This window comes from Bubalus kerabau, chromosome 1 (genome assembly GCF_029407905.1).
Source record: "Bubalus kerabau isolate K-KA32 ecotype Philippines breed swamp buffalo chromosome 1, PCC_UOA_SB_1v2, whole genome shotgun sequence".
Classification (NCBI taxonomy): domain Eukaryota; kingdom Metazoa; phylum Chordata; class Mammalia; order Artiodactyla; family Bovidae; genus Bubalus; species Bubalus kerabau.
This window is the reverse complement of record NC_073624.1, coordinates 104,082,775-104,098,484: the sequence shown is the minus strand read 5'-3', so window position 1 is coordinate 104,098,484 and position 15,710 is coordinate 104,082,775. Positions and strand designations below refer to the sequence as shown.

The 15,710-nt window shown below is 39.9% G+C and overlaps 1 protein-coding gene across 8 annotated transcripts in view; it reads right to left on the bottom strand.

Moving 5' to 3' along the window:
- KITLG (KIT ligand) overlaps positions 1-15,710 on the bottom strand; it is a 104,689-nt gene that overhangs the window by 55,765 nt on the left and 33,214 nt on the right. For 7 of the 8 annotated variants that reach the window (XM_055586038.1, XM_055586046.1, XM_055586028.1 and 4 more), the window contains one exon: positions 5,947-6,060. The exons of the other annotated variant lie outside the window; for it this stretch is intronic. In XM_055586038.1, coding sequence (XP_055442013.1) covers positions 5,947-6,060 — 114 coding nt within the window. The remainder of the gene's footprint in view (positions 1-5,946; positions 6,061-15,710) is intronic. 8 annotated transcript variants of the gene reach the window in all.

The following is a 15,710-nucleotide window of genomic DNA, read 5'->3' as shown; positions in this document are numbered from 1 at the left end:
AACTCCCCCAAACGAAGAAAAATTATCATAAATGAAGGAAACAGTAGAAAGAACAGAAGGAAAAACTAATTTGATCTATTTCAATGTTTGGATTCCTTTTTTATCAACACAATCATTAAGAGCTGCAGTTGAACCACCCAAAAGATACAAGTTTTTAAAGTTTGATTCACCCCCTTCCCAAACACCCTTTCTTTAGGTAGGTCTGAGTCTGCCATTTAATACAAGTCTTGCAACATTTTTTAGAAACAAAGCAAAAAAGTTCTGTAAACAGATGAACTATTATGCTGAGTAAACATGCCAGAAGGATTTCAAATGGAAACCATGGGGACTACAGGTGTAGTACAAAACGTCCAAGAAGAAATTAAAAAGAAAATGACAGTAAAGTCACAAACCATGTGCTTCTGTGACACGGGAGTCACTCCAAGCAAACAAACTTAAGATTTGTGGGCAGAGTGCAAGTTGCCACCCACAGCAAAGGTGGAACTGGCAGCATTGGCAAAGGAATGATTTTGGTTGAATAAATTACAATGAGCAAAGGGTACAAAGGTATTTTCAACCCACTTTCTTTTTCTCAGATAAAATGTACATACGTTATGCCTGCAACGCAAGTAAATCTAATCTGATATAACCTCCTTTAGTCAAGGCATAACTGGATTATTCCAACATGTACAATCTGAAGAAGCAGGACTATGGAATAAGAGAATCTCAGGGCTAAAATGGGCCTCCCAAGTTATCCAATTTGCTAGTTCTTATCTTTTGGGGGGAGGGTTACAGACTTCTCTGGGAAGCATGAAAAGTTATACATGTTCTTACACACACACACACACACACACATACACACTAGGCTTCCCTCATAGCTCAGTTGGTAAATTCTCTGCCTGCAATGTAGGAGACCTGGGTTCAATTCCTAGGCTGGGAAGATCCCCTGGAGAAGGAAATGACAACCCACTCCAGTACTCTTGCCTGGAAAATCCCATGGATGGAGGAGCCTGGTAGGCTGCAGTCCATGGGGTCACTAAGAGTCGGACACGACTGAGCGACTTCACTTTATTTTTTCACTTTCATGCATTGGAGAAGGAAATGGCAACCCACTCCAGTGTTCTTGCCTGGAGAATCCCAGGGACGGGGGAGCCTGGTGGGCTGCCTTCTATGGGGTCACACAGAGTCAGACACGACTGAAGCGACTTAGCAGCAGCAGAAACACATAAGGCACACAGCAAGCATAATTTGGAATTTCATTTGAAAGAGTTTGAAAGTTTATGAATTCTAGATTAAGAACTACTGATCATGTCCTAATTCCTCATTTTCAAAACCAAAAGTTGAATCCCAAAAAGGTTCAGAGATTTATTTGTTCAAAGTCACACAGCTGGGTAACAGCAGAGCTGGTATCAAACACCCCAGTAAGCCTGACCTACTTCAAGAAGCTTTTTTGCTCCACTGTTCTCCAGAGAGAGGCTGTGGTTATCTGTAGCCATAAAACTGAAAAGTCACTTATGTCCCTGTTTGAATTAGTGAAATCAATGAGTTTCAGGCTAAGGATGGGAACTCCACTTCTTTTCAAATATGGAAACAACCCCATATTGTAAGTATAATTTATTACCTCAGCAGTCCTGACCTATGCAAATAACTATCACCTGGGACGCCAGTCCAACACATTAAGTTTCCTACATCTCATCTCCATGAGCTGCAATCCAGTATTTCTGAGGCAGGGCCCTGATGGCTAAACTTTTCATAAGGACCCTCAGAGATTGTGACTGGATGGTTCTCAAATAATATTCCACAAAATGGTGGTTTAGAGACGTGATTTGCAAACATTTTTCCAGAAGCTTAATTCTTTGTTCCACCCAAGTTTTATTCAGAAAACCAGAAACATAAATAAAAGCAGAGCTGCTGGGTAGTCGCTTGAAGCCAGTCTGAAAACCACTGTCCTAGAAGTCAACACAGGTATGGGACCAGGAGCTGGAACTCACCACTCATGGATCTCAGTTTTCCTATTTATGAAATTCTAAATTCTCTAAATTCAGCTCCAGTATCCTGCTGCTGCTGCTGCTGCTAAGTCACTTCAGTCGTGTCCGACTCTGTGCGACCCCATAGACGGCAACCCACCAGGCTCCCCCATCCCTGGGATTCTCCAGGCAAGAACACTGGAGTGGGTTGCCATTTCCTTCTCCAATGCATGAAAGTGAAAAGTGAAAGTGAAGTCGCTCAGTCATATCCGACTCCTAGCGACCCCATGGACTATGACCCCACAAACATCACTACCATCACACTTCCATTCTGTCCTCAGTTGCTAAGTGTGGCCAACTCTTTGTCACCCTGGACTATAGTTCACCAGGCTCCTCTGTCCATGGGATTATCCAGGCAAGAATACTGGAGTGGGTTGCCATTTCCTCCTCCAGGGAATCTTCCCAACCCAGGAATCAAATCCCGGTCTCTTGCATTGAGAGATTCTTTACCACTGAGCCACCAAGGGAGCCCTATACTACCATTACTAACATAATATTTAGCACGCACTTGCTATGTTCCTAGCACTGTTCTTTTAATTTATTTAATCTTTAAAATCACTCTATGAGGTTAAGTACAGTAGATCCTTGAACAACACGTGTTTGAATTTCGTGAGTCTACTTATACTCTTATTTTTTTCAATAGTATTACACTACTACAACGATCCACCCTTGTTGAATCCATGGATGCAAAAACCACAGCTAGGGAGGAACCTTATGTGCAGAGGGCCAACTATAGGCTGTGAGACGATTTTCCACTGCCAGAAGGTTGGCACTACTAACCCCTGTTGTACTATTAATCTATTATAATGATGAGGAAACTGAGGCACAGAGAGATCATATGACAATAACTGTGGTTATATATATACATATATATGTGTGTATATATATACACACACACACATTCTCTTATTCCATCTATACCATAAAATTGGGAAGAACTGAGCTTTAGAAAGATAGTTTCTTATCTAAGGTCAAAGAGCATATCTGTCAGATGCTAAAATCCATTCTAACCAAAAAATTAGTACAAGTTGGATCCCATACTTTACCAGAAAATATTTTAAATAGCATCCATTTTCATGTGGTTATTGTGGTATTAGTGATCTGCTTTCATATATTCATAGAGATGGCTTAGCCCCAAACTAGATTATAAACACTCTGAGACCAGGGATTATTTTATATCTTTCAATTTCCTACTCTATGAAATACCGGCTGTGCATTAAGTAGGTCTTTATTCAATCAGAAGTGATCTTCTAAATCCTTTTTTGTTATTAACTTGACTTTTCCCCCAATAATCTGAAGTAAACACACTAATTTCATTTAGATCAACTCTTGAAATTAAAAAATTCCCCTATGAGTCAGTTGCTGGAAGGGAGAAAAAAGACTTTTTTCAGCTTAATGATTTTACATTTCCCCCTGGGGAAAGGAATTATATTAATATTTTACTGTTAATAAGTATCTCTTTCCAGGCATTTCTTTCTCAAAGTTTCTTGCATTTTTCAACTGATAGGTAACAGACTGAAAATAAGCAGATGGTTAAAGACAAGAACAGAAAATCTTGGAAGGTGCTTATAATACCTACTTATGCCACTTGAAAATATCAGTTTGACATTTCACAGGAAGTGGTGCTCATTAAGTAATATTCTTCAAACAGCAAAAAATACTGACTATACGTAATTTTTCTTAAATGCAAATTTAATTTTGGACATGCTTAGCCTGTGGTCAGATACACCATCACCTTCCATCTGTGATTCCTTGCCCACATATTTGAAATTGGATGCCTAGGACTACTTCCAATCTCCCCTGCTCATTGTAGCTCCATGGTTCCACAAATAGCCCCATAAGAGTTGTTAATTTCCCAGCTGTGACCTACTTTAAGTCTATTTTGGAGACTCATATTAATCTAACATATATGTAAACCCATACAACATAGAAAAAGCTATGGTTTTTCCAGTAGTCATTTATGTATGTGAGAGTTGGCCCATAAAGAAAGCTGAGTGTCAAAGAATTGATGCTTTTGAACTGTGATGTTGGAGAGGACTCTTGAACATCTCTTGGACTGTAAGGCGATCAAACCAGTCAATCCTAAAGGAAATCAGTCCTGAATATTCATTGGAAGGACTGATGGTGAAACTGAAACTCCAATACTTTGGCCACCTGATGCAAAGAACTGACTCCTTAGAAAAGACCCTGATGCTGATAAAGATTGAATGAAGGCAGGAGGAGAAGGGAACAACAGAGGATGAGATATTTGGATGGTATCACCAACTCTATGGACATGAGTTTGAGCAAGCTCCAGGAGTTGGTGATGGATAGGGAGGCCTGGAGTACTGCAGTCCAGGGGGTTGCAAAGAATCAGACATGACTGAGCAACTGAACTGAGCTGATACAACGTAGATAAAACTGGTCATAATAAGAAATGAGGTTAAAGTAAGGTCACAATATTTTGGTCACTAAACTTTGACAGCATAAACCATCTAAAGCAATGATTCTTAAATCTCCTTTAAGGAATATCTTTAAAATGTAGATGCCTAGAGCCCTTCCTCAGACCTGTTTAAACAGTGGGGCCCAGTCACCTGTGACTTTCATGAATGCCACAGATAATTTTGTTGCTGCATAGTGATGCACATCCTTACTTCATTTATTGAACAAACATTTCACGAGGGTCTTTGACCCATACCAAATTTTGAATATAAATGTTTTCTTCTTAGAATAGTTCCTTGGCTAACAAACTAACAAGCAATTTGAGGAAAAGGATCATGATCTATGTTTTGAAAAAAGTACTTCCCCCAGCCCATCCTTAAACCCAGCTGGGCATATAGGAGGCAAATGTTATAGTGCTTGGATCACCAGTCCCTCAAATAAAACATGTTGATACACCTTCAGATACTGCACCAGAGAATATTTTTAAGCCTGGACTTTGTAGGTATCCAAAGAAATCTGCATGGTGTGTGTGTGTGCATGTATGCGTATATTCTTAATTGTACATTGAGACTAAGCTAAGCACGACTCAGATCGTAGCATTAAACTTCTGTTTTGAAGCTTGGCTATGAACCCCAAATAACAACATATATACCAGGAAGTGCATATCAAAGTAGGAAAGATAAATATCTCAACAAATATACTTTCCTTTCTTTTTTACATACTACAACCCACATCACTCTGCTCTCAAAACAATATTCAAATAACTGAGTGCCACTGGGCACTTACAAAATCAGGAACTTACAAAACGGCTTTTCAAAGTGTGTTCATTCCGAAAGCACACAGTGTCGCTCCAATGAGCACGTACAGCTGCCCTAGATCATGAGGGTCGGGAGGAATCCATTTCAGAGGCTGGGTCACGCCCTCGCTCTCTGCGGTCTGCCTCTTGAGAGAGGCTGGCAGTGACAAAGGGGCACTAGTGAAAAACGGCTTTTGCTGAGGGAAAGGCTACGATGGGATGGATGTGGGAGATGTGTCTGGTCAACGCTTGGGCAACAAACGACTCCAACTGTGTTTACTGAGGGGGCAAACACCCACCCGCGTGTAACGGGTCTTAGAGCAGTTGGAAACGGGAGAATGAGCAGTTCGGACCTCCTTTTGTTAGGCTCCTTAGAGAAGAGCAGGAAGACGTGTGGAGGGAAAATGAAACTTGCCTACGAGATAATGCGGAACAAGCTAGTGCTCACACATCAGCAGACAAAGCACCCGCCAGCGTCCTTCACTGCCTGCAAAGGAGATGAAGAGGCCAGCAAGGAAACAAAGTCCCTCAAGTGAGGTGCGGCGGGCCAACCTTACCAAGACGCTCTGTGACCACAAGTATCTCCTGACCTGCTCTCTACAAACCCTTCAGCATAACTCGGTGACTTCTCTCCTGATCTCTGAAAGACACTAATCTGGGGCAAGAAAAAAAGGAAATCTTTTTCAAAAAGTACGAGTCAGAGCAATTGAAAGCATTCCTTACCAATTTTGTAACGTCTTTCACATCATCAGTCACACGGTTACTGCAGATCCCTTGAGTGTGGACGAGAGGATTAAATAGGAGCAGTTGAAGATAAATGCAAGTGATAATCCAAGTCTAAATGAAAAGAGAAAAAATGCTGGTGACCATCAGTAAATATCCATAGTCACTCAAACTATTAACAACTAACATTTTCTGCCTTAATGTGGAAAAAAGAATCTATCTTGTGGGTTTGTTTTTTTTTTTTCTTTTAGTACTACTGGTTTAAATACCTTACACACAAACTATGCTAACCAAATTTCTTAAAAATCTCAGTTAAAATATAGTTTGGATTTTTCATTTCAATGACAGTATCGTTAACTTTTGTCAAAAACTTTCCATGGGCAATTTCCCAATGGCAATTAGAAATGAACTTGTAGCAACATGAGAAGAATTTATCACTTAAGCTATTTTCTAAAAACTAGGGAATGCATAAAATTTGTACCTTAAGGCACCAAAAAAAATTTTTCTCTACTTTAAATGTAGAGTGTTTGGCAAGTAACAGCAAAACTCTGAGCATTGCTTTAACCCAATAACCTACTAGAACACCCAGTTAAAGTGAGAGAGAGATATTTAGATCTAGGAGAAAATTTAATTTGTGAGACATCAAAAGAGTCATTGTTTTCAATCACAGTTTTTTAGCAATTTAACAAGGAAAAATATTTTCTTAGTCAATGAGAAGACATTTTTGAATACCAGCATGAAGTACTCACACACACACACACACGCACACACACACACACACACACGCTACCTCTCTTTCCAAATAACTCTTTCAACCATGTTAAATAGTTACTTTTATGCATGGCTTACTTTTTCTTATTACCCTGTGTTTTATATTTCTAAAAATTGGGGCATCTATTTTTTTCCCCTCAATATCTTTACAAGACAAAACAACACCTGGAATATAAAAAGCTCTTGCTAAATATTTGCTAGATGAATCAGTGATCAAGGTTAAAAAAGAGTCTAATGTTTCAAATTTGATACCTATTTATTGAACTTGTATGAGACAGGGACTGAGCCAGCCGGAGAATTGTACAAAGGTGTTAAGACTCCCCTGAAATGCAGATTCAGGGAAATAAGTAATACACACAGACTGAGATAAATGTTCTGGGAACCCAGAGGAGGAAGCAATTAATCAATTAATCTTAAGGGAGAGAACTCGTGGCAGAAAGGTAGGGCCAAGAAAAGCCACAGAGAAAATGTGACTCCAACTGGATTCTGGTGGACAGAGGAGGAATTTGCGCGAGTTGACAGGGAAATAAACAACAGGAGCAAAGGCATGGAGATGTGATGATATTTTAAAATGTGAGAATTCTTTTATGAGTTAACAGTCATCTATGGCATCTTAAAATTACACAAAGGCCCATCTGCACACGGCTAGAAATCTTTCCTACTTATTATGTAACCAGCCATGTATTAAATGGAACTGGATTATTATTTTCAATTAATATCTGCCAGCTTAATAGATATTATACTGGACCAAGTTACACTGATCATTTACTAAAATTTCTAAGACTACAATGCTTCCTACATAGATAAAAATGGAGTGTAAACAAAACTAAAATCCCTTCATTGTTTTACCATTGTAATCTATGAATGTTAAGTAATCCTGCTTAATTTTGTTTAAGACTACTTAGAGCTTGGTGGGATCCTGCTCTTCTCCCTTGGGCCAAAATAAAAACTAAATTGTGTACATCAGGGGTCCCTAACCTCTGGGATCTAGTGCCTGATGATCTGAAGTGAAGCTGAGTAATAAATAATAGAAATAACATCCACAATACATGTAATATGCTTGAATCATCCCCAAACCATCCCCATCTCTACCCTGGCCCGTGGAAAAATTGTCTTCCATGAAACTGGGCCCTGGTGCTGAAAAGGTTGGGAACTGCTGGTGTAAATGATTTGTTTGGGGGATTCCGCTTTTTGGACAATCCCAACACATAGCATCTCCTCTAAGAGTCTCCCTTCATGTATGTAAATACAATGCTTAAACCAAAGTGTCTCTCATACTGTCATCACTAAAATCTAACCCTCCTTTGAAATAGACTTCTCCAACACCCTCTTTCATGATCTAACTTTGGAGTATTCCCTAAGGATCTCTATAAAGGGCTAATCTCTAATAACCTTATTCATATTCTAGGCTGTAAGAAATATAAAGGCACAGGGATGAGGGAGGGAGGATTTGATAAAGGTGATCAAAAGGTACAAACTTTCAGTCGAAAGATAAAATAACCACTAGGGATGTAGTGTATAAATGATAAATATAGTTAGCACTGCTCTATGTTATATATGAAAGTTGTTTGAGAGTAAATCCCAAGAGTTCTTATCACAAGGAAAAAAATTTCTGCTTCTTTACTTTTGTAACTATATGAGATGACAGATGTTCACTAATCTTAATATGGTCATCACTGCATGATGTATCAGAGAAGGCAATGGCACCCCACTCCAGTACTCTTGCCTGGAAAATCCCATGGATGGAGGAGCCTGGTAGGCTGCAGTCCATGGGGTCGCTAAGAGTCAGACACGACTGAGTGACTTCACTTTCACTTTTCACTTTCATGCATTGGAGAAGGAAATGGCAGCCCACTCCAGTGTTCTTGCTTGGAGAATCCCAGGGACGGGGGAGCCTGGTGGGCTGCTGTCTATGGGGTCGAACAGAGTCAGACACGACTGAAGTGACTTAGCAGCAGCAGCAGCAGCATGATGTATGTAAGTCAAACCACTATGCTGTGCAACTTATATAGGGTATATGTCAATTATATCTCAGTAAGACTGAATGAAAAAAAAAAGAAATATAAGGGCAGAAATTCTGTTGATTTCTCTTTCCATGTTTTATGCCTGCCACTGAAGAAACGCTACACAAACAGTTGTTCACTCATTCATTCAGCAAATAGTTATTAAGCACCTACTGCTACTGTGTGCTGGGCACTGTTCTAGATGCTGGGGATATATTAGTTAAAAAAAAAAAAAAAAAAAGCAAAAATCCCTGCCCTCATGAAGCTTAGCTTCTAGTGAGAGAAGGCAGACCCTGACCAATAAAACTGATAAATAACCGGATTATATAGTATGTCAAAAGTGTGCCATGAAAAGAGAAAAATTAGATCTCAGTAAAGGGACTGGAATTACAATGCCTACTGTTCTCTACTAGCAGCAGGGTCTTAGGTTCAAGGTGACAGTCACACTCATAAGGCGTTGGAGGCTTCACCAAGTACCAAGTGTACTACTGAGCTCTGAGAAACGAAACAGGACAGATGACAAAGAGCACGCACAGCAGAGTAGAACTCATGACTGACTCCTGCACCATCTCTAATGTCCACATATCACTACACCCTTGGGGCACGTGGCAATGATTCACAATGCTGGGTGGGCAGGACCACTTCTCAGGCTTATACCTCGCTAGTTGAGTAGCCCCTTCAGGGACATGCCATGAGCTGCCACTCATTCTCCATTACAGCTCCTCCCACCAGTAACAGTCTCAACAATAAAATGCATACTGGTGATTGTTCTGCTACCTAGTAACTTCAGCAGGACTCTCTTGGGTGAAGTTTAGGTATACTCCTATCAGTTACTTGAGTTCTTGATACAAAGAGGAAGGTAGAGAGGTCAAATCCCCAGGCATCTCTGAAACTAGAGAAAAGGCCACAGCACCAGCTATTAACGCCACCTCTCTTTCCCCAGAGACTGCAATATGAATGACTGCCAAAAGAATGCTATTTTGGTGGGGCCTCATTAGGAAGGCAATGTTTTATCAAAGATTAGATGGCGCTAAGGGAATTATCCATGCAGATGTCTGTAGAAGAGTATTATAGACAGAGAAAAAGAAGCTACTGCTAAGTCCCTAAGGTCTATTTTGTTGTTTTCAATTGAATTTTCAAGATATTTTATTATAAAAGTAATATATTATCATTACCAAACACTTGGAGAATTAAAAAAAAACCTACTTGGAATGTCACTACCCTGACAATTTTTAGAAAGTGTATCTCCCCCCACCATTGTAAAAGAAATGCATCTCATTGATTTAAGGAACCTGCTTTATTTAAGGAAGAGCAAGAAGAAAGCAGGGCTTCTCAGGTGGTGCTAGTGGTCAAGAACCCATCTGCCAACACAGGAGACAAGAGACTTGTGTTCTATCCCTAAGTTGGGAAGATCCCCTGAAGGAGGGCAAGGCAACTCACTTCAGTATTCTTGCCTGGAGAATCCCATGGACAGAGGAGCTGGGTGGGCTACAGTCCATAGGGTTGCGAAGAGTTGGACAGGACTGAAGCTTAGCACACATGCATGCATGTGAGATTAAAGAGGGAGCAATGAAGATGATGATGTCAAAGAGAACAGCTCAGATAATGTAGGGTCTTGTATACTCATCTGGATTTTTGACTTTTACTGTGAACCAAGAGGGATTCGTTGCAGGATTTTGAGCATAGGAGACAGATGACATATTATATAATAATAATACTAAAAACCTGGTCGTTTCTTACAAAACTGAACATACACTTACCATATGATCGAGCAATCATGCTCCTTGGTCCTGTCCCAAGGAGCTGAAAATATATATCCATACAAAAACCTGCTTACTGATTTTTATAGCCACTTATTCAAAACTGCAAAACTTGGAAACAGCCAGAATGTCCTTCAGTAGGTGAATAGATGAATAAACTGTGGTATATCTGGGCAATGGACTTTTACTCAGCACTAAAAAGCAATGAGCTATGAAGCCATAAAACGACATAGAGTAAACAAATGCATGTTACAAAGTGAAGAAGCCAATATGAAAAGGCTCTACACCATTTGATTCCAACTCCTCTGTCATTCGGAAAGGGCAAAACTGTGCAAATAGTAAAACGATCAGTGTTGCCAGGGGTTGGAGCGGGAGGCATGCACAGACAGAGCATGCACGCATGTGTGCTCAGCTGTGTTCGACTCTGTGCGACCCTATGGACTGTAGCCCACCCGGCTCCTCTGTCTATGGAATTCTCCAGGCAAAAATACTGCAGTGGGTTGCCATTTTCTTCTCCAGGAGATCTTCCCAACCCAGGGATTGAATTTATGTCCCTTGCATTAGTAGGCAGATTTTCTTTTTACTACTCGGCCACCTGGGAAGCCCATAGAGCACAGAAGATTTCTAGTGCAGTGAAAGTACTCTATGTGATACTATAATTGTGAATACATGTCATTATATGTTTGTCCAAACTCACAGAAAATACACCACCAAGAGTAAACCCTAGCATAGACTATGGGCTCTGGGTGATTAAGGTGTGTCAATACAAGTCCATCAGCTGTAACAAATGCACCAGTCTGGTGGGAGATTATTGATAATGGGGGAGGCCCTGCATGTGTGGGGGTAAGGAGCACTGGGGAAACCTCTGTACCTTCCTCTCAATTTTGCTATGAACTGCTCTAAAAATATAAATTATTTTCCTAAAAAATTTTTTTTTTTAAAGATCACTTCTGATTGCTGTGGTAAGAATAGGCTCAGGCTTTAACAACAGGTAGAAACAGGAAGACCAATTTGGGGATACTGCTATAATCCAAGCAAGAAAGGGTTGTCACAGTGTACTGCTTAGAGGTGGTTAGCTCAGAGTCAAGGATAACTCCAAGGATTCTGGCCTGAGCAACTGAATGGATAGTGTTGCCATCAAGTTATCAATATGGGAATGACTGAGGGGTAGAGAAGGTTTGGGGGGGGTCATATCAGGAGTAAAGTTTTGAATGTCGTCAGTTTGAGATGTCTTTAAGATAGCCCAGTGATGAAAGTAGGTCAGGATATTTGAATCTGGACTGAGGAGGGTAGTTTGGGCTGGATATATAAATACGATAGCCTTTGATATATAAATGGAATTTTAAGCAAAAGAGTGGATGAGACTATCAAAGGAGTGAATACAAATAGAAAAAAGAACAAATAACTGGGTCCTATGATTCATGGGGTCGCAAAGAGTCGGACACGACTGAGCGACTGAACTGAACTGATGGTGCTCCAACCTTAAGAGGTCTGGAAAAGATTTAGAACACACAAAGGAGCCTGAGAGAGAGCCAAGGGAGGAGGAGGAGGAGAAACCCAAGTTAAAAAAAAAACAGAAACAGTAAAAGTACCTTAAGGAGGTCAAACTATGAACTACATCAAATACTCATAACAGATCAAGTAAGATGAGGACTAAGAACTGATCACTGAATTTAGCAGCACAGAGGTCACTGGTGACATTAACAAGAGCATTTTTATTGAAACAGTTTGGAAAAGGCCAGGGAGGGGTGGATTCGAGAGTGAGGGGTGAGTGATTAGAAACAGTGCATAGCTTTTTAAAAAGTGCGTAGCTTTTTAAAAAGAGCTGTCTTTTCACCTTGCTTACAGTTTCCTTTGTTGTGCAGAAGCTTTTAATTTTAATTAGGTCCCATTTATTTATTTTTGCTTTTATTTCCAATATTCTGGAAGGTGGGTCATAGAGGATCCTGCTGTGATTTATGTTGAAAAGACAGCCTTCAGAATGGGAGAAAATAATAGAAAATGAAGCAACTGACAAAGAATTAATCTCAAAAATATACAAGCAACTCCTAAAGCTCAATTCCAGAAAAATAAACAACCCAATCAAAAAATGGGCCAAAGAACTAAACAGACATTTCTCCAAAGAAGACATATAGATGGCTAACAAACACATGAAAAAATGCTCAATATCACTCATTATCAGAGAAATGCAAATCAAAACCACAATGAGGTACCATTTCACGCCAGTCAGAATGGCTGTGATCCAAAAGTCTACAAGCAATAAATGCTGGAGAAGGTGTGGAGAAAAAGGAACCCTCTTACACTGTTGGTGGGAATGCAAACTAGTACAGCCACTATGGAGAACAGTGTGGAGATTCCTTAAAAAACTGGAAATAGAAACTGCCTTATGACCCAGCAATCCCACTGCTAGGCATACACACCAAGGAAACCAGAACTGAAAGAGACACATGTACCCCAATGTTCATCGCAGCGCTGTTTATAATAGCCAGGACATGGAAGCAACCTAGATGTCCATCAGCAGATGAATGGATAAGAAAGCTGAGGTACATATACACAATGGAGTATTACTCAGCCATTAAAAAAAATACATTTGAATCAGTTCTAATGAGGTAGATGAAACTGGAGCTTATTATACAGAGTGAAGTAAGCCAGAAAGAAAAACACCAATACAGTATACTAATGCATATATATGGAACTTAGAAAGATGGTAAGGATAACCCTGTATGTGAGACAGCAAAAGAGACACAGATGTATAGAACAGTCTTTTGGACTCTGTGGGAGAGGGAGAGTGTGGGATGATTTGGGAGAATGGCATTGAAACATGTATAATATCATATAAGAAACGAATCGTCACTCCAGGTTTGATACAGGATACAGGAAGCTTGGGGCTGGTGCACTGGGATAACCCAGAGGGATAGTACGGGGAGGGAGGTGGGCGGGGGGTTCAGGATGGGGAACACGTGTTCACCTGTGGCAGATTCATGTTGATGTATGGCAAAACCAATACAATATTGTTAAGTAATTAGCCTCCAATTAAAATAAATACATTTATATTAACACAATAAATAAATAAAAGAGGTGTCTTTCAAAGGACAGCAAATAAATAAATGAACAAAGAAATAAAAACAGAGTGAGAATGTGGCTGGTGAAGAATTAGGTTGGAGTTGGGGGAGACTTTTATTTGTAAGATGGTAGAAATACCAGGATGTCTGTATCCCTATGGGGACAATCCAGAAGGAGCTACAACTGGCACTGTGGATCAGAAGAAAGGTACATTAGAGCAATGTTCTTGAAGACAGGAAGGGGTGAGATCCAGGTCTCAAACAGAGGGCCTGGCTTCTAACCGAGTGTATACTGTAGGTCATCAGTACTACCAGGCAGGATGTCTGAATGTGTGCACAAATGCTGCTGCTTTCTGAACAGCAGTGAATACAGCTTTCCCTTACTGAATATTTACTGGGTACCAAAGATTTTGTCCAACTGATCACAAACAAAATTTAAGATTCATCTATCTTAATTTTGAAGATGAAGAAACCAAGATAAAGAGAGATTTGGTGACTTCTACGTGGTGAGGGCTTTGCTGATAGCTAAGCTGGTAAAGAATCTGTCTGCAATGCAGGAGACCCTGGTTCGATTCCTGGGTCAGGAAGACCCACTGCAGAAGGGATAGGCTACCCACTCCAGTATTCTGGCCTGGAGAATCCCATTGACTGTATAGTCCATAGGGTCACATAGTCGGACACTACTGAGTGACTTTCACTTTCACTCCGTGGTGGGATCAGAATGAAAACTCAAGTGTGTCCAGTTTGAAATCCTGTCCTCTTCACCCCCTCATACTGTCATAGCACTCCCAGGAAGCTGTTACATCATTGGTGAGGCCTCTGACACCATCTCTCAAAGACTTCAATAATTATTTAAATATTATGTATATGAAGACAAGCTCGTTTCCAAGTCAAAGCTGAATATTTTACATTTTTCAGAACTTTTAATTTTATAATTGTATATGTTTTTGATAGCTTAAAATATATATTAATTGTAAGTTTTGTAAGACATTGAAAATCTATTAACAATTGCAAAGTAATTTCACCAGGGCAACAATTTCTTTTGGATCAACTATATAGAAACATCTGTAAAGATGACTTTGCTCAATTTATTAGGGTCTGTTTGGGCAGGACTAAACTTAAATCTGTTAATGCACTCAAATATTCCTGAGAGAAGGTAAATTGGTGCACCCACTATGGAAAACAGTATGGAGGTTCTTCAAAAAAACTAAAGATATGTTTTCCATATGATTCTACCATCCCACTCTTGGACATATACCATGAGAAAACTATAATTTGAAAAGATACAGGCACCCCAGTGTTCATTGCACCACTATTTACAATAGCCAAGCTATGGAAACAACCTAAATGCCCATCAACAGATGAACAGATAAAGATGTGCTACATGTATGGAATGGCACACTAGCCATAAAGTAGACTGAAACAGTGCCAATTACAACCACATGAGTAGACCTAGAGATTATCACACTACGTGAAGTCAGGCAGAGGAAGCCGAACACCGCATGACACCACTTATATCTGGAATCTAAAATATGACACAAATGAACTCACCTAGGAAACAGAGACAGACTCACAGACGTAGGATAGTGGTTGCCAAAGGTGAGGGGAGACGGGGAAGGAATGGAGTGGAAGTTTGGGACCAGCAGGTGCAGTCTATTATACATAGGATGGATATACAAGATCCTACTCTATAGCACAGAGAACTATATTCAATATCCTGGGATAAACTATAATGGAAAAAAAACATGAAAAAGAATGTATGGATGTAACTGAATTACTTTGCTGCACACTGGAAATTAACACAACATAGTAAAACCATTATACTTCAATAAAATAAAAAAATAAGAAACAAGTATCTCTGAGAAACATATTTCATGAAGCACTATGTTAGAGCTATCACACTGAAATTGTAATTTGGTATTGCATATACAGCTGGCCTTGAGCAATGCAGCAGTCATCCACGTATAATTTATAGTCAGCCCACCCTATCCCTGGCTCCTCAGCATCCAGGGATTCAACCAATCTGAGACTGTGTAGTACCCTCAGTATTTACTATTGAAAAATATCCACATATAAGTGGACCCATGCAGTTCATACTCATGTTCTTCAAGGGTCATGTACTTTGCTACTGATAAGTATTCATCTTTCATAAAATCCAATCATTCACT